At 40.2% G+C, this 26,707-nt stretch overlaps 1 protein-coding gene across 1 annotated transcript in view; it reads left to right on the top strand.

The window, feature by feature from the left end:
- The window catches only part of dnah5 (dynein, axonemal, heavy chain 5), a 68,245-nt gene that overhangs the window by 40,464 nt on the left and 1,074 nt on the right, over positions 1 to 26,707 (top strand). The window contains exons 66-87 of the mRNA XM_068756333.1: positions 399 to 602; positions 1,281 to 1,460; positions 6,749 to 6,886; positions 7,932 to 8,067; positions 8,569 to 8,750; positions 9,098 to 9,232; positions 9,842 to 9,997; positions 11,950 to 12,132; positions 13,047 to 13,151; positions 13,314 to 13,452; positions 13,702 to 13,816; positions 14,908 to 15,098; positions 16,107 to 16,228; positions 16,802 to 16,951; positions 17,439 to 17,684; positions 17,863 to 18,082; positions 18,443 to 18,648; positions 19,180 to 19,383; positions 23,095 to 23,310; positions 24,055 to 24,267; positions 24,969 to 25,121; positions 26,442 to 26,673. Coding sequence (XP_068612434.1) covers positions 399 to 602; positions 1,281 to 1,460; positions 6,749 to 6,886; positions 7,932 to 8,067; positions 8,569 to 8,750; positions 9,098 to 9,232; positions 9,842 to 9,997; positions 11,950 to 12,132; positions 13,047 to 13,151; positions 13,314 to 13,452; positions 13,702 to 13,816; positions 14,908 to 15,098; positions 16,107 to 16,228; positions 16,802 to 16,951; positions 17,439 to 17,684; positions 17,863 to 18,082; positions 18,443 to 18,648; positions 19,180 to 19,383; positions 23,095 to 23,310; positions 24,055 to 24,267; positions 24,969 to 25,121; positions 26,442 to 26,673 — 3,826 coding nt within the window. The remainder of the gene's footprint in view (positions 1 to 398; positions 603 to 1,280; positions 1,461 to 6,748; positions 6,887 to 7,931; positions 8,068 to 8,568; positions 8,751 to 9,097; positions 9,233 to 9,841; positions 9,998 to 11,949; positions 12,133 to 13,046; positions 13,152 to 13,313; positions 13,453 to 13,701; positions 13,817 to 14,907; positions 15,099 to 16,106; positions 16,229 to 16,801; positions 16,952 to 17,438; positions 17,685 to 17,862; positions 18,083 to 18,442; positions 18,649 to 19,179; positions 19,384 to 23,094; positions 23,311 to 24,054; positions 24,268 to 24,968; positions 25,122 to 26,441; positions 26,674 to 26,707) is intronic.

The raw sequence follows: 26,707 nt of genomic DNA, 5'->3' as shown, positions 1-26,707 counted from the left end.
GGTGAGCCCTATAGGAGTGGGGGATAATATCACAATATTTCAGGGAATTTTGACGATAGCGATATGATACGATATTTTTGATACGACAAAAACCTTCAAAATTCAGTTCAGTCTAGTACACAATTGTACTTCTGTCGGAGGTGTTGAAATCAATTTGGTGTATCCCTTATCAGAAATTGTGCAGATGATAGACAGGTAGATACATATACATTTCTTTAGTGTTCTTGGTCAAGAACAAGCTTTATTTCGAAAGAGTCATGTTTTTTATGCCGTATAAATAAAATGTACCTGGTTTCGAATACAAAAACACACGCAAATCTTAACATTTTTATCTGCATCCTGAAATATTTTATTGGCAAACTAATCCGTCATATTTCTTTTCTCTGTATGCAAAACAGACAATCAAACCTTCGGACATTGCTACTGTACGAACACTTGGTCGCCCACCCCACCTGATCATGCGGATCATGGACTGTGTGCTGCTGCTCTTCCAGCGGCGGGTCAATGCAGTGAAGATCGACCCAGAGAAGAACTGCAACACGCCGTCATGGCAAGAGTCGCTAAAACTCATGACAGCTGGAAACTTCCTGGGTAGTCTCCAGGCAAGTGAAACAAAAAAGGAAATGCCTTTGTTCGCGTGTCTTCGGTTCGCCTAGGCTCCTCTCATGTGTTCGACTTCTGAGACATTTGAATCTCCATTGTTTTGGTCCAAAACCGAGTTGTTCAACTACCGAGTCGCTCGAGAACCGAGGTTCCACTGTATCACAATTTAAATAGGATGTGTTCTTGCACAGGTAAGTTAAATCAATACAATATTAAAGAAAACATTATCCTTACAGTTCAGTCACATCTTCACCAATCCACCGCAGTTTTTGTCTCACTAAATCTTAAAGTATTGACATTTTCAACAAGTTTTGTATGTTGTCTTATCTTACTTACTTTCTTACCATTTTTCGCTTTACATTTCTTCTCCTCCTCCTCCTCATTCAACATTTATTTCTGATCTCCTGCTTCTCAGGTCTTTTCCTCTGCAGTATTACCTACCTTCTTAACTTCCTGTATTTGAGTCCATCAATTACTGCATCTTCATTTCACATTTCACCTCTTTCTCAATTTCCTGTAGTTGTACAAACAAAGTACATTATAGTTATTTCGTAAAAAATGCAGGATACCTTATTTGAGTTGAATCTTGACAGCTTTTGTTAATCCATTATTCATCCCTTCTTTCTCCTACTACTCTGTGTTTCTTCATCTTTCTGTCTCTTCCTTTCTCTTTGCAGCAATTCCCCAAAGACACCATTAATGAGGAAATGGTGGAGTTCCTACAGCCCTATTTTGTTATGCCTGACTACAACATCGAAACAGCCAAGAGGGTGTGTGGCAATGTCGCTGGCCTCGCATCCTGGACAAAAGCTATGGCCTCTTTTTTCTCCATCAACAAGGAGGTCTTACCTTTGAAGGTAACGTACCAGTAACGGGATAGTCTAACGAGAACATTGTGATTTCTCACAATGTGCCACGCGCAGTTACACTCAATTTAAAAAGAATATATTAAGGAAAGAACATTAGACAAACAACAATAAATTCACACAAGAATAAAATTATGATACATATGCTACATGAATTGTGGGAGTCAGATGTGACTGTGGCATGCAAAAATATAAATAAAATATCAACTGTAGTTCTTTGTCATTCTTATAAACACACAGAAAGTGATGCACCTGTCTCTGTAACACCAACAGACACACACAATCCCGGGTCATAATCGCAGGCTTCCTGCTTTGATGGATTAGAAACAGTTCTATTGAGGGAGAAAAGTAGTTTTTCTCCAGAAAAGCTCCGGGCCACAGAAACAAACAAACTGTTTCTGATATGAAAATGATTTATTCATATTCCCTCGATTTGGCAGCAACAATTTGCTGACGGTCAGGCCACTAGAAATTCCTCGGAAACCCGACTGATGGAAAGTTAATTTCATGAAAACATTTAAATGGTAAATTTCTGAGTGTCTCAGAAAAAACTCTGAAAGGGTGTTTGAATTCAATTTAAATGAGTACAACCCTTCATGCAGACAGCATGTTCATGAAAGTCTAGTCAACGTCATGAGTCCTGATTGCGAATATAATATATCAGAAGGAACTATTAATTATTTTCTGGGAATTTATAACACTAATTTATGGCAACATAAAAGTTTAATGTGCGTAGGTAAAAAAAGAAAACATTTCCTTTGGATCATAACTTTCTCACCCCTATTATCTTGTGAGGTTTCATGTGGCTAATCGAGTTCTATAAACTTAAAGATGTGAAATTTTAAATCAAAGACTTTCAAAAATCCTTTTCATTTTTATTTTTTTGGTAATATAACATTAACACTTTTCTTGGGGCATCCTTTTTTTCTTTTTCTTTACACTCAAGCTGCACTAATGAATTGTGCCAGTCTTTCTGGCGGGATTTATTTTTCCTTGGAATGATTAATTCTACAAGCACAGCAGAGAGGTGCAGACTGAATGTTCTGTTTGCAAATTCATTTATTAATTTGGTACACAAACCCCAAACTCAGTGATTTTATGTAAATATCCAAAGTCCTTTTGTTACCAGGTTGCTTTTCTTCCAGTGGATGCGTGACAATCATTTCAATGTGAAAATAAATACGGTGATTCTATAACTCATTGTCGCTCTTGTCCCCCCCCCCCCTTTCCCTCCTTGTTATTTGATGTAACTTGACTATATTTTCTCACCACATCCCATTTAATTTGTCTCGTACTTGTTTCCCTTTTCTCTCACTGATTGTGTTTCTTACTCATTTTCACCATCTCTTATATATATACCGTATTTTTTGGATTATACGTCGCTCCGGATTGTAGGTCGCACCAGCCAAAAAATGCATAATTAAGAAGAAAAAACCATATATAGGTCGCACTGGAGGATAAGTCGCATTTTTGGGGAAAATTTATTTGATAAAATCCAACACCAAACAACATATAGCACAAAGAACATGCTAACACGTTTACCAAAATATCAGGTTTTATTCCGAATCACAAAATCCAAGGAAATCTTCATCCTCGGTGTCACTTTTGAACAACTCCCCCAACTCGGCAGGTAGACAAGACGCCGCTTCCTCTTCTACGTCGCTTGCATCAGACTCGTCGTCAGTGGCAGTTCCAATTATTCCAGCCTTTCTGAATCCCGACAGGATGGTTGCGGTTGTCACTGAAGCCCATGCTTTGTCGATCCATTCAATGACTTCCAGGAAAGTTGCATGGCGCATTCTCCCGGTTGCCGTGAAGCTGTGCTCTCCATCCGTCATCCACTGCTCCCACAGGTTACGCAAAACTGACTTAAAGCTCCTATTCACGGAGATATCAAGTGGCTGGAGTATTTTGGTTAAGCCTCCAGGGATGATGGCAGGTATGGAGTTGAGAACTTTTAATTTATTTTTTAACTGTGGTGTGATGTGCGCTCTCATGCTATCCATCACAAGCAGAGCTTTGCGTGCTCTAAAGAAGCCATCCGGTCGCTTATTGTAGCACTTTGTGAGCCACAAGTTCATCATTTCTTGATCAATCCACCCTTTCGCGTTCACGGCGACTTCAACTGAGGAGGATTGGATTTTTGGCATGGTTTTTCGTTTGAAAATGACCATCGGTGGCAGTTTTGATCCGTCTCCACAACATGCCAGCACCACTGTGAAGTGTGATCTCTCATGACCAGTTGTAACGATATTCACACTTTTTTGCCCTTTCTCTGCAACACTTCGGCCCATGGGGATGTCAAAAGTGAGGGGGACCTCGTCCATGTTAATAATATGATCCGGTGTCACATTGTGATCACTTACATGCTTTTCAATGAACGCGCGGAAACTGTCAACCTTGGCTTGGAAGTCCACTGGCAGTTTTTGGGACAGTGTCGTCCTAGCTCTGATAGAGAGGCGTTTGCGCTGCATGAAGCGGTAACACCAAGAAGGTCCTCCCGCAAAGCCGTTTATATTCACCGCCCTGGCAACCACTTGGGCGTGGAGACGCAACTGCACCGTTGACAAACCTCTCCCAGCAGCACGTTGTTCAAGCACCCATGCGTGAACTCGTTCCTCCAACTGCGGCCACCTAGCTTGTCGCCCGCGATTAGCTTTCTTTGTTTTCTTCATTTCAGTAAGCGTAGCCTCCGCTTTTCGCCAGTCCCTTACAAGTTTTTCGCTCACTCCAAACTTTCTTTCTGCTGCTCGATTGCCGTTTTCGGCTCCATATTTCACTATCTGAAGCTTGTAAGCCGTGGAATATGACTTTCTTTTCGGCGCCATTTTCAATCAGCCCTTCTAATTTGTGTTTTTAGATAACAGGTGTGACGGATAACTCTGAACCTCCAGAAACCGCGACAGATTCTGACGGGTCACAGAGTTCCCTGTAACACCTGTTATAGAAATGTGTAGGCTACTGTCTCTGCGCTCACAGATTTTGTAAAAAAAGCATATATAAGTCGCACCCCCGACCAAACTATGAAAAAAACCGCGACTTATAATCCGGAAAATACGGTATATATATATATAAATATATATATATTATGGCATGCCGTTCAGGAACTTATTATATATATATATCAAAAGTGCTGGAATATATGGACCGAACTATGAAAAGTCTGAGAATATGGACCGAACTCTGGAATATATATATGAAAAGTCTGAGAATATGGACCGAAGTCTGAGAATATGGACCGAAGTCTGGAATATATATATGAAAAGTCTGAGACTATGGACCGAACTCTGGAATATATATTTTGATATATATATATTCGGACATTTTCATATATATATTCAGACATTTTCATATATATATTCAGACATTTTCATATATATATTCAGACTTTTTTCGGTGCACGGGAATATATATTTGAAAGCCGCGGTGTAGTGGTTAGGGCTCCGCACTCACACCCCTGTTGCGCCTGTTCGGTTCCCGGTCGCGGAGCCAGATCGATCTTGTGTCATAAATGGAGTCAGCTCGAAATCTAGTGCCGGCAATCCTCAGTGAGGAGATAATGAACGCCCTGAAACAAATCCGCAGGTTTTTTTTTGAAACGCTCCTCTTAGACAGGATGTTTGACTGTATTTGTAATGTAATGCATGCTGTGGGTGTCCGTCTGACGCGCGACAAGTCACGTGATGGCTGGCGTGCCGACAGCTGATCGTCACGCCCCCTCGCTGGCCAAACTGTTCTGGCTTCATACGGCACTTGACAGGTCACGTGACGGGGTCGAGGCTGCCTGCCCCGGAACATGCATAGCGCCGTTCTGGCTTTATACGGCGCTATGCATGTTCCGGGGCAGGCAGCCTCGACCGAACATGCATGCAGGCAGCCTCGACCGGAACTATGCATGTTCCGGGGCAGGCAGCTTCGACCCCATCACGCGACTTGTCAAGTGCCGTATGAAGCCAGAACAGTTTGGCCAGCAAGGGGGCGTGACGAACAGCTGTCGGCACGCCAGCCATCACGTGACTTGTCGCGCGTCAGACGGACACCCACAGCATGCATTACATTACAAATACAGTCAAACATCCTGTCTAAGAGGAGCGTTTCAAAAAAAAACCTGCGGATTTGTTTCAGGGCGTTCATTATCTCCTCACTGAGGATTGCCGGCACTAGATTTCGAGCTGACTCCATTTATGACACAAGATCGATCTGGCTCCGCGACCGGGAACCGAACAGGCGCAACAGGGGTGTGAGTGCGGAGCCCTAACCACTACACCGCGGCTTTCAAATATATATTCCCGTGCACCGAAAAAAGTCTGAATATATATATGAAAATGTCTGAATATATATATATGAAAATGTCTGAATATATATATGAAAATGTCTGAATATATATATGAAAAAGTCTGAATATATATATGAAAAAGTCTGAATATATATATGAAAATGTCTGAATATATATATGAAAATATCCGAATATATATATATCAAAATATATATTCCAGAGTTCGGTCCATATTCTCAGACTTTTCATATATATATTCCAGACTTCGGTCCATATTCTCAGACTTCGGTCCATATTCTCAGACTTCGGTCCATATTCTCAGACTTCGGTCCATATTCTCAGACTTTTCATATATATATTCCAGAGTTCGGTCCATATTCTCAGACTTTTCATAGTTCGGTCCATATATTCCAGCACTTTTGATATATATATATAATAAGTTCCTGAACGGCATGCCATAATATATATATGGATAAATATTAACTGAATCCTTCAGACCCTCTACTCCCCCAAACCACCTAATCACACTCAGATTTACACAACTTCTCTCTGAATCCTCCGATGCTCTCTTCACATCCCAAGTGCCACAGAGAAAATATCCTGTGCTTCTCCACTGTTGTCCTGCCCTTCCTTTGCACTTCTCATCGCCCGTCTCCTCTGCCCAGCTTTATATCTGTTTACTCTACACCGTCCTCATTTCCTGCTAAATTTATTCTTACATCTTCAGTTTGACTCTAAAAGTCCCTTCAGCTACGTCTGCCATATTCACTTTGTAGCATGTCATATTTTATACCTTTCTGATATCCAAAGAATGAGATATTTGCCAATTCTACCCAATAAAGCACATTTCCACAGTTTGTATGCCAAATTATCCCCAACTGCACCTCTTTTCTGTCTGTCTTCACTTTATAATTTTCTCTTTCTTAGCCCTCCAGCTGGAGAGGTGACCGTGAACCTGTACAACAAAGGCTTCATAGGTCTCTTTTTTTCCTGTTTCTTCAAGGCAAACTTGGCAGTGCAGCAGAATCGTCTGTCCATTGCTAATGTGGACCTTCAGAAGGCTCAGGCTGAGCTGGATGCCAAACAGGTGGAGCTGGATGTGGTACAGGCGGAGTATGAGAAGGCTATGATGGAGAAACAGGTCAAAAGCTTTACCATTGTCCTTTAATTGTAAACACAAACCAAACATGATTTAAGTTAAGAATCAGAACAGATGCAAATCAAATGCTAGATACCCACACCTTTCATTTTATTATCATTTTTAAATGACTTTTTGTTCATTTTTAGGGAAGAAAGACACAGGTCCTAACCAGTTAAAGCTTCTACATATCTGCAAGATCAGTTTGATTCACAAAAAAGAACTTTCCAACCAGAGTGTAAGATGGATAAAGTATTCCCCGAGCAGAAATACTGCTTTCTGTTTTGCTTGTAAAAGGCTGGGATTAGAATGTAACCTACAATTCCCCTTTAATTATATTCTCGTAAGTCTGTCTTGTGTTTGTCTTCATAATTTTCACCATAAGCACGCTCTGTTCTATGATGAACAGCACCGTGTGAATAGAACAGTATGTAAATCAACGCTTGTTGATTAAGACATCAGCCAAATTTGACTGTTTTTATAATTCTGCAATTAAGTTCTTCACCTCCAGGAGCCAAAAGAGCTCGCTGCAGGCTTATAAATTTGCCCTTGACTTTGATGTGCTTCTTAAGTAAGATAATGCCTGTACCAGACAGTTTTCATCAATAAAATAAACATTATTTCTATGGACAAACGCCTTAATTATCACCCGAGAGCTGCTGCTAAAGAGAAAACTGTGTTTCTGCTGACTTCCTACCGTATTAAAAACAAAATTGTTTGAGGTTGTAGAGGGGAAACCAATGGAGAAAAAAAACGAACATGCATTAGCACTGGACTAGGAGATGCATTCACATTTGAAATTGTATCTACTGATGGACACAAACAGTGATAAAGAATAATGTGATAAAATTTACTCGGGAATATCTCGAGGCAAAATACATAATTATTTCTGTATTCACATTGACTTTTTATAAACACACTTTATATCGAAATAAACAGTATTACTTTTGCATTAACACAGACATACATAGGATACTGTGTGTAATGTTTGAATGAGAGTTCGGTGAGTGGATAAATGGCTCGTTTGTCTGCTTTCCCTTTGCATCAGATGTTGCTGGAGGATGCGGAGCGCTGCAGACACAAGATGCAGACGGCGTCCAGCCTCATCAGTGGTCTGGCTGGTGAGAAAGAGAGATGGACAGAGCAGAGCAAAGAGTTTGCAGCTCAAACAAAACGTCTTGTTGGTGAGTCTTGTGCCAGAGTGAATGTGATCAGGGAAATGCTCCTTTGTGTATTATTTCTGTAATTTCTGAAAGAAATAAGCATTTCTTAAATTCCAAGCATAATTACAGATAGATGTCAATGCATACTGCCAATATAATAATAATAATAATACATTTTATTTATATAGCGCTTTTCTTAGAACTCAAAGACGCTTTACAGTGTACATAGTAAAAACAATAAAGTAAAACAAAAAATACAAACAATAAAAATGTGAACACGGATATAGAATCAATAAAATTCAAACAGTAAAATAATACATTAAAAGTGAACACGGTTTAAGCAGTCAATAAAATATGGACATGTTTGACTTGACTTTTTCTTTTTTTACATTTCTTTTATTTTACCTATATGGGAGATTGATTGTAGGTTCTCCCCGTGCCACGGCAAGGGCATTTTTCAGATAGTTTTTATTCTGAATTTCTTCAAAGAAACATCCATAATAACAACTGTACCTTCTACAGGTGACGTTCTCCTGGCCACAGCATTCCTCTCTTACTCCGGACCCTTCAATCAGGAGTTTCGTAACCTCTTACTCAGTGACTGGCAGCGGGAGTTGAAGCAGCGTCGCATCCCATTTGGAAACAATCTCAATCTGATCGAGCTGCTCACTGACACACACACGGTCAGCGAGTGGAACCTGCAGGTCGGTGATTGTGCTGGCTGCTGCTGACCGTCAAATGTTTTACTGTTTTTTGATGTATTTTTTGATATCAGCGTTGTTTCTTTTTATATTTATCTCACTAAATAAAAGTAAGTATATGTAACATATACTAGAAACTTTCTACATCCTGGTTTTTTTTTTTAGATTCGTTATTTGATTATTATCAAGTTTCATTCCTTTCTGAATATATTAACTTAATTTGTTGTCACTCAAATAAAGGAATAAAGGAAATTATGCAAGATTATGAAATATAAACATTATCAATCATAAATTGCCGGCGGTTGCTCGAGAGCAGAGCCTCATTCATTTGTTTATGCTCCATCTTATAGGGCCTTCCCAGTGATGACCTGTCCATTCAGAATGGTATCATTGTGACCAAAGGTGCCCGTTTCCCCTTGCTGGTTGACCCCCAGGCTCAGGGTAAAATCTGGATTAAGAACAAGGAGGCCAGGAATGAGCTGCAGGTTTGAGAGATTTTATGTCTTTAAGCAGTTAATATAGCAGTTGCCTCAGTCATTTTATGTTATCTATATTGGTACATTGTTGATAAAAATACTTTGACACAATAGTGCTAGATGTTCAGCCTCTGCAGAATTTGTCATTTACAGCATAATTCTACAGGTATAAAAAGACTAGCCAAGGTCACTGGCCCTGTTGCAGAGCGATCTCTGTCAGGTGCACTCCTATTATGTTTTACTGAATATTCTCTTCCTGTAGCAATGGGTTTAAAAGATGCTTTCCTCAGGTGAAAGCAACGGAATTTACTTTTAAGAGGTTTTCTATAAATGCCTTATCTTAAAAAGTGGTGTGTTTGACTGGTGACATTTCTCAGAGAATAACCATTCATGTAATAACATGTATCATAGGAAGAAATAGAGAACTCAAACTTCTATTATCATAATCCTAGTATCATTTATAAAATAGTATCTGAGGTTTGTCAGTGAGGTGAGGCAATATCTTAATAAAATCTATTTTCTCAGTGTAACAGATCTTTTTGATTTTGCTCAAATTTAAAAATAGATTTTAAAAGACATGCATACTGCATATCATTAATGTCTATGTTCTTCTCTCAGATCACCTCCCTGAACCATAAGTACTTTAAAAACCAGTTGGAAGACAGTTTGTCCCTTGGGCGCCCCCTTTTGATCGAGGATGTAGGGGAGGAGTTGGACCCGGCTCTCGACAACATCCTTGAAAAGAACTTCATCAAAACTGGGTCCACTTACAAGGTAGCACCGCAGAAATGACCCCCTGGAGACTATATGTCCTAGATTGAGTGTTTTTTTGCCTTGGTTAGAAGAGTGTGAAATTGATTAGTGGTGTTTTGGGCTCTGGTGTGTGGCATGTTTGGACGGGTTCCACTCGCCCCACTTGGTGTCACACCTGTGCTGCCGCATGTTGATTAGCTCAGATAGAGGAGATGCTGAAACTTATCAATTTTGCTATGCATGTTAGAGGTGGCAAAGGTCTGTGACCTTGAACCAAGAGGTCATTGGACAAATGTTGCTTTCAAGATGATGGTAAATTTGGCAACTTTTCAAACCTGAAAAATGTGTGTTCATACAATTTAATAAGAAAGCATTGTGTCTGGTTGAATGGTCTTATCAATATCCAATCATGTTTATATCAATTGAGCCAGAGTACACTAGTGGGCTAATATCAGTTGGAACACATACATTTTTGCAAAACCTCTGTATTAAGAATAGGGAGGAGTATAAATGCTGTGTTTGTGAGCTGAACATTTGGCTATCCACATTAGTAGGTAATTTAAAGTACTTGAAGTATTTAAAAATAAATTTCAATAGACAAACGAATCAGTCTGCATTTAATAACTGACCTCACTCAAGCAGATTTACTACGGCAAGTCTAATAAATTGGTTCATAATGAGTGTCTGATTAGACAATATCCTGTTTCCCTCACATAGAGCATCTGACAGGACTTCAGGCCCAATGTAATCAGGGGATATTGCGCTTCTGTCAGATACTATTTTATTTTGCTCTTTTCTTTGGTGACTGGACAGTCAAAAATAACCTCCCTAAATAATATCTTTATTTCCCATATTGTACTCTTGGAGATTTTCTATTTATTTGCGTACATAATAATTATTAAAAAGATTGTGATTTGAACAGTCCTTGTTTTATTAGCAATTTGAGAGCATAAACGAAAGCCCTTAATGAAAGCTTTCTAAGTGATCTGTAGTTACTACAAGAAATACTGAATTGTGCATTTTAGGAGGCAATAAACAAATTTGAAATTGCAAAGGATATTTTTTATCACACAGATTATCTTTGAGTGTTACTTCTAGACAAGTGAAGTTACCTGACATGCATTTTGGTTGTGAATTGTTCTTGTCCAGATATGCTGCTCTTTAGGTACTGTACAGTGCATAATAATAATGGAATTAAAGTCGTCATCGTGATCACTCTCTCTCAAACACATGCAGAAACAAAATAAGACAGAGTAAGAGGTTGTGAGAAGGAGGCTACGTAAAAGTCTACTTTTAGGCATTTCTCAACTCTGACTGACGCTGATTTTTCGGGAACTGACACTGCAGCTGCCTCCTTCTGTCTGGCTGTCTCACACTACGTCAAGCAATCACACAGGCACACACACGCACACACACTCACAAACACACTGGACCCACCACACTTAAACATGCACACGCATCCATGCCTAAAGACACCTCATTTATCCAGAAATCTCTCAGCTACCTAATGAAAGGCTTGATTAGGAGGCTCTATGCTCTCCCTCCCGCTCCTGAAAGCTTACATTTCTATTAATGTCCTGATGTGAGGAGGAAAGAAGGTGTCTGCCCCGACAGCTCCAGGGACAAGTGGGATGGATAATTAAAAGTTATACTGCCATGAGTAATTAAATGTTGATCAGAGCAAACGCAAGCACACATTATCCTCGCATAGGGCTTACTTACGCACATGCACTCGGAATAAATGTTTCTGAGCAGCTGCACCTGCAAAGCATTTGTTTAACACTAAGATGTATTGATTTTCATCACTAGTGTGTGATCATGTTATCTTTGGTGGTTTAGAGAGCTCAAGAATCAGTTCAATGTGTTTCCAGCTGTACATTTGTAGACATTTTGTTATGCTGACCTGGGTATAATGCACATTTGACTGTATACTCAAGATATGTCTTTATCTCCCTCTACTTTGTGTTTTGCAGGTAAAGGTGGGTGATAAAGAGGTGGATGTAATGAAAGGCTTCAGGCTGTATGTGACCACCAAGCTGCCTAACCCAGTTTACACCCCCGAGATCAGTGCACGTACCTCCATTATCGATTTCACTGTCACCATGAGGGGGTTGGAGGACCAGTTGCTGGGCAGAGCCATCTTGACAGAAAAGCAGGTACAGTTACAAATTGCCATTGTAGTTACAGATCAACATTAATTTATGCTGGACTATTAAATTTCAGTATTTTGTGACAGAGCGGGTATTTTTTTTTTTTTTGCTTCGATACATTTTTGCAATACCTCCTTTCCTTCCTAAAGCAAACACAACCAGTGTGACAGTACAGTATATAAGGGGGTTACCGCCGTTGAATATAGAACACTGCAATTGTTATTGACTTGCAGTGTGTATAAAAGAAAAAACAAGCAATGATTACATGCATGCTTCAATACCAGATATACACTGACCAGATGTACATGAAAAGGATGTCCAATGCTGGATTCCCATTGATTGCCGCCATGAAAAGACCGGTGCTGCTGTATTGATGCACCGTTTGCTTCGAGAATTGTCTGATGATGCAATTGGTTTATTTTTTGCATGCGGAATATGGATTTAATAATAATGGAAGCTGACAGTTATCACAGTTCATCCAACGCCTGCAAGCCCATCCTCACAGATCGGTTATGAGTGTTAACTTTATATACTTTATATTATCTACATGAATGATTGGCTTGATTAGAGAGCTGCCTTGGATTACGGGGCAGTTGTGATCTGTGTGAATTGCTTTGTGTCCCCCCGACCCCATATACACTGCATGTTTCTGGTGCATCACTTTTATAACAGACAGCTGCAGTCATATATGATATTTTTATCTGGTCTCTTTTACAATATTCGTAGTGCCAGTTTTTATCCTTCTGATCTGGTCCTGTCGATTGTACCCTCACTAACAATGGCAATAAACTTATTCTGATTCTGATCTTTGTGTGTGTATGTCAGTTCTTCTGACTATTAATTTCTGGATACGCTAAGATAAATCTTTCTAAGGCCAAAATGTCAACTTCCAGTGTGTGTTTGTATTTCGGTGCTTTTAGGAACTCGAGAAGGAGAGGACAGAGCTGGTGGAAGATGTGACATCAAATAATAGAAAGATGAAAGAACTAGAGGACAACCTCCTCTATCGACTGACCAGCACACAGGCAAGAAAATACATCTAATGTAATAGGAAGGACTGAGTTTTAGATAATCATGGTAGTAGATGTTGTCGTCACGGATCAGTTATGAGTCTTAAGTTTATTTGATTGATTTCTGCTGCTTCTTTGCTTTCTGTCCACTTACTGAGGCGAGTGTGTTGTTCGTAGGGTTCACTGGTGGATGATGAAAGTCTGATTGTTGTCCTTGGCAACACCAAACGCACCGCTGAAGATGTCACCCAGAAGCTACAGATAGCTGCTGAGACTGAGGTCCAGATCAACACAGCCAGAGAGGAGTACCGGCCGGGTAAGTCATGTCTGCTTAAGTCAACTGGCTCCGCCAGAATTTGCCATTTTAATTAACACTAATCACACTAAATGGCTTAATGTTTGATCAATGGTCAATCATTTTGATCAACTTTATCACTATTAATTTTAATATTGCCACAAATTAGGTAATTGTAGTCTATAGAATAAAGTGGGTGGTAAGACACTTTGATTCAAAGCTTGAGAGACGATTGGCTTTATCCTTTCATGTGTCTGTCTGTATTTTCAGTGGCCACCAGAGGTAGCATCCTGTACTTCCTTATCACAGAAATGAGCATGGTTAATGTCATGTATCAGACTTCTCTGCGACAGTTTCTTGGACTTTTTGACCTGTCTTTAGCAAGGTAAGAATGTTTGTATTGTTTCTGTGGACTTTACCCATCCTTTATTTTTATAGTGAAAATATTTGTTAGCGGTTGAAACACAATTTGCTCACGCAAACTGTGTAAAAGCCCTTGTCTTGTTGAGATGATCTGAGTTTTGTTTTTTAAAATACCAAAATACAAATTTTCAGAAAGGACTAAATAGTTTTGCAGGAATTTAAGACAGTTCATAACTTACAATTCAAGTTTCCAAAAGACAGATTTAGTAGTGCTTCATTTTAAAACAAATCTGAAGATGGGTCTTAGTCTAATTTAGATCCCATGAAATTGTGAGTGTGATCTGGATACCTGTCTGGATTAGAAAAAAACAATCCTGTATTTTCCCGTTTATTTATAATAGAGGCTTTTTCAAAAAATCATATGCATTCAATTCACTCACCAAAAATCCCACAAAGGGTTCCGATATGAACCATCATGCAAATTGTTTTCTGGATCTGAACCAGAATGAGGTCAGGAAAAAATATAAAATGTTCACATTGAAACCCCCAAAATACACATCAACTCCGATACACGTTTACTTTTCATGGTTGGTGTGTGAAGATACCAAGAACAATTTAGAACCTTTTTTATGTTACAGTTATGAGGGAAATGAGCTGCTTGGAGGAGGCCTGCACTCTATGGGTGCTTTTCTAGTTTTCTAAAGATTTCTGGAATGTTTCCTGCCATTTTAACTTGTGCTGCAGCATTTATCCTGCCTGTGTCGGTTTATAATTGTGTGCATTTGTGAGATATGTACTTGACTGAGAGGGAGAGAAACTGAATCGTTACTGCAGACTGAAATGTACGTTCTGTGAAAATCTCTTTTTTATAATACCACATTATATATCCCTTGCTGTTATTCCAATGTGTTTGAGGTGTCTTTATCCAGTGAACAGTTTCCTTGAGAGTAATTCTGTACTCATTAGGTTCATAAGTCCAGCCGTTCTGTTGTGCTTTTGTCTATATTTTAGGTAACAATTTTATTAAAATTTTACAAAAGGAATGCTCAGTGACAAATTATCTGCAAGTTTGAAGTTACATGTGTCACCTGCTATGAAAATCTTATTTAACAGGTCCTCCAAAAGCCCAATCACCAGCAAACGCATCATCAACATCATAGAGTTCATGACCTTTGAGGTGTACAAGTATGCAGCGCGGGGTCTGTACGAGGAGCACAAGTTCCTATTCACCTTGTTGCTCACGTTGAAGATTGACATGCAGAGCAACAGGGTCAAGCATGAGGAGTTCCTCACACTCATTAAAGGTAAGAGGACAACTTTGTAAGGATGCTTCTGTCTTACTTCCTGTTGCACCTAAAATCTATTTCTTTTTTAACTTTGCCATCTCAAAACATTAATATGCGTGTGTAAGAAGCTTCATCCCTGAAGTCACGGGAGCCTGTGGCTGTGCTTCGCTGCTATCTTCAAAGCCCGTAAATCTCTTCAATGTGCAACTGACCCTGACTTTATACAAAACTTCCTCAAATTTTAAAATCCCCTCAAGGCCAGTATTCTAAAGTGGTGAGTTTGTAAATGTCTGTTTCTAAATTTTGGAAAGGTGTTAGACACGGTCACAAATTCAAGTACCATATATGTCAAATATAATTCTGAAAGTTTGCACAAGAGTTGAGTTGCTGGAAAGTCTTCAGGAACATTTATAAAAGCAAACATTCCCAGGAATAAATATGTGAAAGAAAGATGGTGAGCACTCTGGCATACCAAGCATCTGTCTCCACTGACACATTCAAATGTCAACATAAAGCTTCAAAACCTACAAGTTTCATATCGCTGTGTCTCATCTCACATGATAAATGCATTTTCATGAAAAAAGAATAAAAACGAAGAAAGAAAGAAACGGCTGATATTTGAGGTTGGATCTTGGATTGGATTCTGTGCGCTACTTGTTCATAAATTATATACTTAATGGAAAATAGTTTTTGCATAGTCGATGCACATTTCAAACCTTGGTACTGCCATGGTTCACTGAATCAGAGCTATGGAGCGCTCCTTCCTGCGCGGATAAAAGCCAGCTATGGAGGCTATCAGGGCCAGAACAGTGTGCTGCATCCATGCAGCTTCACCATCTGTCAGCTCCAACCTGCTGGACATGAACGCATACAAATGTTTTCATGTATATTTCTGAAGATTGTGATTGTACATGTATTTACACAATCTGTCATTCAATATTTGTGTATTTTATGTAATCCATTAGATACATTTTTTTTTTTCCCACTTTGATATATTCTGTTTGTGTGCTTGTGTTTGTTGTCCAGGAGGTGCATCTTTGGACCTAAAGGCCTGCCCTCAGAAACCAGCCAAATGGATTCTTGACATGACCTGGCTCAACCTCGTGGAGCTCAGCAAACTGTGGCAGTTCTCTGATGTACTGGATCAGGTACAACACACACGCACACACACTTATGCAACTTGAGTAATTTTTGTTGACCCTTGCAGATGTATATTACCTTTCTTTTTTATTTTACTAAGCTTCTAAATAACGGTACTAATCTGTCATCTGTCACACACGCAGACACGGCCTCAGCAGCAGTCTCAGTGATTATAAAATGTTTTGCACAGGTCTCCTTTGCGCAGTTAAGCATGTCATTATCAGCCTCATCATTTATTGCTTTTGCACACATGCACATCCATCAAAGCTGACAGTCACTCGCTCAAAAATACACACACCTTTTAGAGTGACAGCTTTGTGACTTTCATGGAGGAGGTCCACTGGTCCACTTCCAAACATACTGTTATTGCATTGATTCAGTATGAACAGCATGTGTGTAAAGTGCAGTATGAAGAGACTCGGTTCAGGAATTCATGTTCCATGAGGTATGTGCATAATGCATGCATAATGATCAGGTTGCAAAGATACTGTGCATGAAGAAATGACTGAACAATGGTGCTCAAGTGTGTACAGTTTGAATAATTGGTGACATGCAAAGATCTCTTTTCACATTTCTTTCAGATAAGTCGTAATGAGAAACAGTGGAAGTCATGGTTTGATAAGGATGCTCCAGAAGAGGAGGTGATCCCAAACTCCTACGACAAGACTCTTGACTGTTTCAGACGCTTGCTGCTCATCCGCTGCTGGTGTCCCGACAGAACCATTGCTCAGGTTATACAATATTTTTCTGTCTGTCTCATGTTGATATCTGAATGCAAGGACATATCAGCTTTTTAAATCATCATCTTCATTATACACTTGTTTCCAATTTCACAACAAAAAAGCAGTCAGAGGAGGCAAGCGTCAAACAAGGCAGCTCTTTTCCTGTAATGCAGCTAATGCAGCGGTTCCCACTAGTAGTTCTTCTCTACTCATCTCTCTTATGAATACCTTGAGCAGGCCTCAAACCATTACCAATGCATTTTGGGCCTGTAATAATATGGGCTACCATCCAAATCACACAGTATTTTTTTTACTTTTTTTTTTTTTTGCACTGAGAGTCATTTCACCCGTTGTTCTCTGCTGTCCTCCAACTGTTCACTGAAAATAGTACCGGTAAAATAATCTCACCGAGCTCCCAGTTTTTCCAGGCAGAATATTTTTCCATTTGTATTCAAACATGTCTACTTTAGCTAATTTATTTCATTTTCATCTCTAGGCCCGTAAATACATAATGGATGCCATTGGTGAAAAGTACGCAGAAGGGGTGATTCTGGATTTGGAGAAGATGTGGGAAGAATCAGACCCACGAACGCCTCTCATCTGCTTCCTGTCAATGGGCTCAGATCCAACTGATTCTATCATTGCACTGGGGAAGAGGTTAAAGTTTGAGACCAGATATGTTTCAATGGGACAAGGACAAGAAGTACATGCCCGCAAACTTCTGCAGCAGACCATGGCTAATGTGAGTCAGGAATATGAGGTTACTGCTTGTTGTCATAATGTGTGAATTAAAAACAAACCAGTTGTCTCATTTTGCATGTTAAAGTAGACGGCAAGGTGCTCCGTCAGAAAATTACGTGTTTTTAAGACTACATCATCACTTTACAGTCTTTCATCTTTTGTCTTCTCATGTGCCCTAGGGTGGCTGGGCTTTACTTCAGAACTGCCACCTTGGTCTGGACTTCATGGATGAGCTAATGGACACGGTGACGGAGACAGACTTTGTCCATGAAAGCTTCCGCCTTTGGATGACCACTGAGGTTCACAGACACTTCCCCATCACCCTTCTGCAGATGTCAATCAAGTTCACCAATGAGCCACCACAGGGCCTCAAGGCGGGGCTAAAGAGGACCTATGGAGGTTGGGCTATTTTTGTCAATGGTATTAGTGAACTTGAAGTATTGGAGTTAAAATAATCTGGTATATGGCATGAGCTTTTTAAATCCACAATACTTGTGGATGCCCACACACAACTGCTTACACATAAGCGCACACACACAGACACATAATCCTATTTAAAGTTATCACTAACTGAAAGGACGAGTACATACATGAGCGTAAGGGTGGCAGGTAACAAGATGGCACGCAAAGTTTATGTTTTTATTCAAACTTTAGAGAGGATGAAGTAGAAAATTATGTAATCTTCATAAACCAGCTGTAAGCTGATGTAAGCGTATTTGTGTCGCCTTTACTTGAGCTTATCCATGTGTTCCTCACTAGGTATAAACCAGGACCATCTGGATGTCAGCAACATGGTGCAGTGGAAACCAATGCTGTACGGGGTGGCGTTTCTCCACAGCACTGTACAAGAGAGGAGAAAGTATGGACCTCTGGGATGGAACATCCCCTACGAGTTCAACCAGGCCGACTTCAATGCTACTGTCCAGTTTGTCCAGAATCACCTGGATGACATGGACCTTAAAAAGGTAGAAGTGACGGTTCTTTAGTACTTACAAGCTCCACACATGTTCATTTACAAAAACTGAAATAATGGAAGTACATTTTAACTGGGGTAAGAAGGTTTTGTTTTGTTTGTCTTCAAATGTGCATATAATAACATAAATAAAGAATAAAATGCAGTGAACAAGTATTTACTTTGGTGTAGTGTACTGCCAGTTTCAGGTTGTTGTGCAGTTCACCATATTATTACACATGTAAAGGTCACTCCCTGTTTCTGTAGTTGCATAACAATATATTATGTACATAAAATATCTAGAAAAGTAAATAATAGCCTTATCCTTGCCTGCACAGGTTCTGAAATACAAAAAAGAAGGAAGAGTAATATATTCATCAACATGCCAAACAGAAGGCACCGTTTCTGCACTGTTTCCTGTCTTCTCACACCACACAAGCAACACAGTCACTGCTTTTGCCGATAATCTGTTCAGCAGCTGTAAACATTTCCCTGATTTCACTCGCTTTCGTGTTGCATCTGTCTCTATTTCGCATGTCATCAGGGCGTGTCGTGGAACACAGTGCGGTACATGATTGGAGAGATTCAATATGGTGGCCGCGTGACTGACGACTACGACAAGCGGCTCCTCAACACCTTCGCCAAAGTGTGGTTCAGTGAAGACATGTTTGGACCCTCCTTCAACTTCTACAAGGGCTACAACGTCCCAAAATGCTCCAGTGTGGATCAGTACCTCACATACATTCAGGTAAGTCTCGTCCAGATGACTGAGGGTTAACAGATTTATAGACATTTGTATGATTGGGCTCATTCTCCTCAGCATCATCTAACACACGTGTCAAACTCGTGGCCCTCAAAGTCATTTTTTGTGGCCCGCGAGAGCTGCATGCAGACATTTGTTTTTGTAAAATGCTGCATCTGTCACACATGTTCTTAACAGCCCACATTTGTTGCTTGGACTGAAGTTCTGCCCCTCAACTGTGACAAAAGAGTTTTGAACAAAGTTAATCCCATAACTTGTGTTGGATGATATTTTTCTTATTTAATATTATTTACTTGAATAAGTTTGATTATTGATTGATGGAGTAGTGTGGTTTTCTTAACCTGATCAATTGAAAGTATTTATGTTATAATAACAGCAATAATCTATCCATATATTTTTACAACTATACAATTGAATATGCGATGTTTGTAACTTAAGCAGTGAACTGATCAAACTGAAAGATTCAGCAACATGGCATAACGATAGCAACACGCTGCAGTCAGGAAATTAATAATCTGCCGGCGGTGACTATTGAACGTTATTTGAACTTTTTTCTTTTTTCCAGCATGTGCTGAAATGTCGATCCCAGCTACATATGGCGCTCGGGATCAGCACGAGACGGCTCCATAGGTAGTCGGCTACCTATGGAGCTGTCCAGTGCTGATCCTGAAAGTGGTGTCTTTTCTGGGGAATGTTCTTTATCTTGCCTGCTTCGGTTGTTTTTTTTGGTTTGCGCATGTCCATGACAAGACAAGGTGGTGGCTTTTTGGTTTTGTTTTGATTTTGTATCAATTATCTTTGTTCCTACGTGATGACTGCATTTGGATGGAACATTTCCACATTATTAGATGTGTTAATTTATTACAATCACAAACTTTGGTTCATACTTGTGATTTTTCTAATTTACAGTATGGCTTTATCTCTAACAATTTTTAAGTTGCAACCTTTTAAAAAAGTGATATCAAACCTGAATATTTTATTGTAATTACTGTGGCGATTAAATAATTAAATTAAAAAAAATAGTTATTTAATAGCATGTTAAGGAGTAGTTACATTTATCTTAAATTAAATTACATTACATGTAGTTACGGTTTTACTGTGTTACGGTTTACATTTGGCCTTTGGAGGGCAAACATAATGCTAATGTGGCCCTTGGAGAAAATGAATTTGACACCCCTGATCTAACACATCAACCTTATGGCAGAGTCTGTCAGGCACATGAGCCTCGAGCACGTTTACTGACAGCAGGAGTCGGTGACACATACCTGCTAAAGAAAAATAAATAATCTGAGGATTTTGTTGTCCAGATTCCTGGATCTCTGGCTCCTGATGTCTTGAGCTCATGACAACATTTTTGCTCATCTTCAGGAAATAAGAAGCAACAGTCTTGGTATGGGTGAATGCAAACAGAGAAAAGCGCCTCTCTGTTTCAGATGTTGAGCAACTGTGGGGGGAACTCGGCTTTATTTGTCCCCACCAGGGCCGTCCTTCTCTTTTGCAGGACTTCCCCAGGGGAGAAAAAAAATGCTGATCCCAGGAGGTGTGAGGAAAAAAGATTGGAGATGGAAAAACATATTACAGGGACTCGTGTTCATGTTTTGGAGACCACATGATTTCCTAATTTCTTGATCCCAAAGGAGAAGTGCTACCCTCAATTGCCTCTTCCTCCTCCTCCTCCCTCTTCAGACCTGCAAGGTCACCCTATGCCTGGCAGGAGTTTCTGCCTTGCTTTCAACTGAGGCCTCACTGCTGCTAACAACCTCCTCAGTCACATAGTGTTCATTTTCCATTTAGGCAACTGCAGCCTGAGCTTTGTCAGAAATGAGCAGCCAGACAAGCCTGCAACCCACCGTAATATTCTCATAGCATGTATCTTCATTCACATCCTATACAACCTCCAACAGAAAGAGGAGGCTCTCTTTCTGCACAAAAAGAGCCCATTTAGCCTTTAACGACTTGAATGTCCCAGGCCTGTTGTCCCTGTATTTTGAAGGTAAAAGCTTAGATTTATTAGTTATTCACAGGAAAAGTACGTTATGAGTAAGGCTTACAGTGATTCAAAAAGTGTTTAGGATAAAGAGTTTAGGTAAAATTAATATCAGCTAAATGTGCACGTTTAGTCACTGCAACAAATCCCCATCCCATCCTCTATATATTCTGCACGTGTATTGCAGTAAGGAATTCTGTATAGAGGATTTCATGTATATTTCCACACGTCTTGCAGTAAGTGGCCAGATGCACAGTGGTGTAGGATTTATTTTTCCTTGAAATGCAAGCCCTCTTATTTTGGTGCGTATTCTGTGTGATTTATCAGAGCGCTTGAGTGCTTAACTGGTGGGTTTGTGCGTGTTTGCTGCGCATCCCTGTGTGTCACGTCTAGTGGCACTTCCTGAGTTACTTTCATTAAGGCTTGTTACATTATGATTGATGCTCAGGGCTGCCAGGCTCAGCAGGCTTATTTATCAGCACCACCTCTCGAATAGAGGATGGCAAACTGAGCCTCTGAGAACACACACACACACACACACACACACACAGAAGCAAACAAGGGCTGTTCTGTCCAGCATCCTGTGGGACTTCCTTGTCACCGCCTCCCATTTTCCTCTTTTTATTAGGGCCCTCTGCTGATGTTTGACTCGGTTGAATGCACAGGTTGGCGGGTGTTTGAGAAATAAACGACGCATTTTGCAACCTTTCGGCTTACAACATTTAAAAGAAAAAATCTTGACACCCCAGTTTAAATTTCTATGATGTCCTCTGATGACTTCGACTGTAGGATGTCTTTGAACCGATTGAGGCAACAGACGTTAAACTTTGCACCTCTGGAGTTGCCTATCCCAGTTTGCTATGGGTACAGCCCGGATGCATAGCCAGCACGTCGCAGGGCCTGCCCAGAAGTTGTTCACTTCTAATTAATTGTGTTTTTATTCTTTCCGGTTCATTTAAGCTGAGAAGAAATGGCTGCTCATGGTATCAATGTCAACAATGTTATTTGTAAGCAACTTGAAAATTAAAATCAACCACTGTAGAGCTACTAACAGAGCGCAGGGTCACCAGAGCAGTGAAACATAATAGAAGTTGTTTGCTGCATTTAATGTTTTGATAGACATTTACTATGGAGAGATGAGAGAAAAGGCAGACAAATAAAAGGGCAAAGGTCCTCAGTAATTGGTGAACCCAGTAACTATGTATATTCAAGTCTGCGTGGTCTGAGATGTCGAGGAATGACATTACACATATTCCTTTTGGTGCACAACAAAGTGTAGACGTCTTGTTTTAATTCCTATCTACCATTATCATTACGCACACAGCCGTATTACAGCTAGCCTTCACCATAAAGACAGGAGCTCAGATCCCAGCTGAAGAACCTGTGAATGATGTCACCGTCAGATGCACCTTTGAAGCAGGAGAGAGGGCACACATTTCACATGGTACACCATTCTCTCACTCACTCTTTAATCTGGCCCAAGTGAAATGTATATTTAAAACTGAGGAGAAAAGACATAATCATTTCCACGTTGTTGGGGACTGTTACACCCATGGACATTAAGCCTATTCCCGACTGCTTAGCTTAAGTTGAGAAGCAGCTCATACTTCTCACCAGGGCCCTCCACTTCTGAGGGTCTTGAGGGAGCAAATTAGTTACTGCCTTCTGAAAATGTTTTCACTAATGCCCTAGTTCTTGTTATTTTTCAGGGTCTGCCAGCCTATGACACTCCAGAGGTGTTCGGACTCCACCTGAATGCGGACATAACTTACCAGAGTAAGCTGGCTAAGGATGTGCTGGACACCATCCTCAGTATCCAGCCGAAAGACAGCGCCTCGGGTGGAGGGGAAACCAGAGAGGCTGTGGTGTACAGGCTGGCCGATGACATACTGGAGAAACTGCCTATTGACTATGCACCCTTTGAGGTAAGCCTCTGTGTGTGTGTAAGTGCGTGTGCACATGTGTGTGTGTGTGTGTGTGTGTGTAGGTGCTTGCACCATGATGAGCCTGAGGGGTGGATTTGTGTGTGTCTGCTTAAAAAGGTGACAGGCTGAGAAGAAAGAGGACTGAGAATAGAGGAGGTGTGAATTCAGTGTGATTTTGTAAGCTTTCTTTTATTTTTGCTTTTCTGTCCCCTCTGTCCTTTGTGGGACAGAGGGGAAAGTGAGGTGAGGGTGTAACATTTTGGAGGATATGTCTTATTTCTTATTATATTTGTCACACCATGTGTTTATCACTTCCATCTGTCTCCCTGTTTGATAAACTGCCCCCGACCCTAACCCCAAGATAGTTATAAAGATTATACCTGATCGGAACGGAACTGCTGAAACCTCACATTTTTTTAGTTTGGTGTGAACTCGTACGCAGTATTATCCAATTAAGAGAAAGAAGCAGCAGAATAAACAAATGTTCAAGGATGTGTGTAGATTTTAGTTTTTACTAGACTGCGAAGCCGTATTTGATAATTTTCTAGTTTGAGCTGAGTGTCATGAATCTATTGTCTATTGATCTGGTGAACTCTCTCCGCTGTTGGTTTAAATTCAGGCTTTGCTTAAGGTTAGTATAACAATGACAAGAGTACATATGGCAAAGCGGTTGTTGTAGTTGAATCATTATGCTTACTGTAACTTGTTTTATAAACATTATTTGATTGGATGATGTGTAACCAGGTGCGAGAACGTCTACAGGAGATGGGTCCTTTCCAGCCCATGAACATCTTCCTGCGTCAGGAGATCGATCGGATGCAGAGAGTCATAGTTCTGGTCCGAAACACCTTGACAGATCTGAAGCTGGCCATCGATGGAACCGTAATCATGAGCGAGAATCTGCGTGACGCCCTGGATTGCATGTATGATGCACGCATTCCTGCACGCTGGAAGAAGGTATGCAGAAAGAATGTCCTTGAATTGAACCAAACCCGTTGACAGATTAGGATTTTCCATGTGAAAATTGACGGAAGACTTAAAATTTCCTGGATTTAAAGTCATCACCACCAGGCAATCAAATATGCTTCATTTCCTGTTTAGCCTCTGCTCCGCTACATTTAAGTCTATTCTGTTGCATGTTATTTTGTTTGCTTTTTCCAATTTCAGTTTCTTTTTTGGTCAGCTAGAAACTTGTTTTCATTAATGTTGTCTTTTTTAGTCCCACCAATGCTCCTTCACTTCATTTATATACCCACATTATATTCACAGCACACAGATCCTTTTGAATGCAACTCTTCCAATTTCTCAAACAGACAATAATGTAGTTTGTACATTTATTATGGGACCATTATTTTGGCTTTCAAGCTGGTCTCTCATAAGCACAACACTCGAAATGTTTTGACTAGAATGGCTTCCTGGCTTGGGCTCAGTGTTTTCTACCTGCAGCACAATTTTCTTTCTATTTGCTCCACTGCTCCTGTGTTTTGCTGCTAATCTGTTTATCCTCTTGTTCTTAATTCCATTTTTCTCTTGCCGTGCAGTGATTCAAGAAACGTTTTTCTTCTCTCTGTGGTCTTCTCCTCTGATCCATGTGGATGACAGTTATTGTGCTTGGTTGTCATATTTTGTTCATGTTGTAGTTTTCTTCTGTTTTTCAGGCATCATGGGCCTCCAGCACCCTGGGGTTCTGGTTCACAGAGCTGCTTGAGCGGAACCGGCAGTTTCAGTCTTGGATCTTTGAAGGGAGGCCGAACTGCTTCTGGATGACGGGCTTCTTTAATCCTCAGGGCTTCCTGACAGCTATGAGACAGGTACACACGGTGTCGTTGGACCTGCCTACATACTCACAACCGGGGGAAGACCAGATGGCAGGCAGGTGGAGAAACACATAGTTGCTAGCAGGAGAGTTTTTTTTTTTTATTATTATTATTGGGAATGTTATTTACCTCTGCCGAGGCAGATGTAATGGTTGGCGTAAAAAGATACCAAGAACAATTTAAAACCTTTTGATGAAGACCCAGATCACACAATGGATGGTGTAAATTCAATTGGGAGGGGAATGAGCTGCTCGGTGGAGGTCTGCGCTCTCTGAGTACCGGTAACTGAGATTATCTGGCATATTTGTTATAAATTTCATAGATTTTTGCAACTTGAACACAAAAACTAGATTATTATAATTCTGTCCCTCCCATCATCAAGTTTCTCTTGTTTGTGGAGCGATGTATGTGCAAAGTCTGACACGATACTACTGTTCACATTGATAGATGTAACTGTAGAATTGCTCTTTGCGCAAAACAATCAGATTTTTAGAGACAAGACAGAAATAGTTTAGAAGCCAATCCTGGGTTATTTGTCAGCATAGTATGGAAACATGGAACCCCCAGTTTTGCACACTGACAAAACAGCTTTGTGCACTGAACCAAAATATATTAGATAGCTATTTCTCAAAATATTCAGTTACCATGACAATTGATAGCCTGAAGTAAATACATATTTAATGCTGATCCAAATATGTTTATAAAGTCAAAAAAAAAAATGAAATGATGCAGAGATCCGAGGTAAGATGTTTTGTATGTATAGCAGAGGAGGTTATTTAGCAATAGTGTCAGGTTTGTACATCTGACTGCTGTCGCATTCTAGGAGACAGAACATGTTGAGTCAGACATTAAGTGCTTTGGTGAGATCTGTTGGTCCACTGAGTTAGGCTATCACTTTCTGCTGCTGAGTGGACAGAGTACTCTGCTTTCTCAGGAGAAACAATGCTTTTATTGTACAAGTGGAACCACAGCATGTCTGCACTTATCAATTGTTATCACTTCCTTTTCGTTTATTTTTCCCAGATAATGTTTGTCTGTGTATTTTCCTCTGAAAATGAGGATAAAATGATTAAAACCAAATTCACATTTCATTCATTTATAACACTCCCTGATAATGCACTTTCCTCTTTTTGAGTCATATTCAATTTATTTCCTTTCGTTGGCTCAGCACCTCGGAAAAAATGCAATTGATGGAGTGTACTTGTCTGTTCTTCAGTGATTGTTTCTAATATGTTAATTGATACTTTTATCTTTTTTACAAAGAAACACTTCCCAAATGATTGTCTGCCTGTGGTTTCGTCTCTGCACTGGTAGGAAATCACACGGGCCAACAAGGGCTGGGCTTTGGACCGCATGATACTTTGCAACGAGGTGACCAAGTGGATGAAAGATGACATCACCCAGCCCCCGGCAGAGGGAGTGTACATCTACGGCCTCTACCTTGAGGGGGCTGGCTGGGATCGCCGCAACTGCAAGCTCATTGACTCCAAGCCCAAAGTTCTCTTCGAGGTGATGCCTGTGATTAGGATGTACGCTGAGAACAACGGTGAGATTTCCTGATCCATTCATTCATTCATTAT

Source organism: Brachionichthys hirsutus, chromosome 3, assembly GCF_040956055.1.
Source record: "Brachionichthys hirsutus isolate HB-005 chromosome 3, CSIRO-AGI_Bhir_v1, whole genome shotgun sequence".
Classification (NCBI taxonomy): Eukaryota; Metazoa; Chordata; class Actinopteri; order Lophiiformes; family Brachionichthyidae; genus Brachionichthys; species Brachionichthys hirsutus.
Note: the sequence above shows the minus strand (reverse complement) of the source record. Positions and strands in the feature narration are given on the sequence as shown.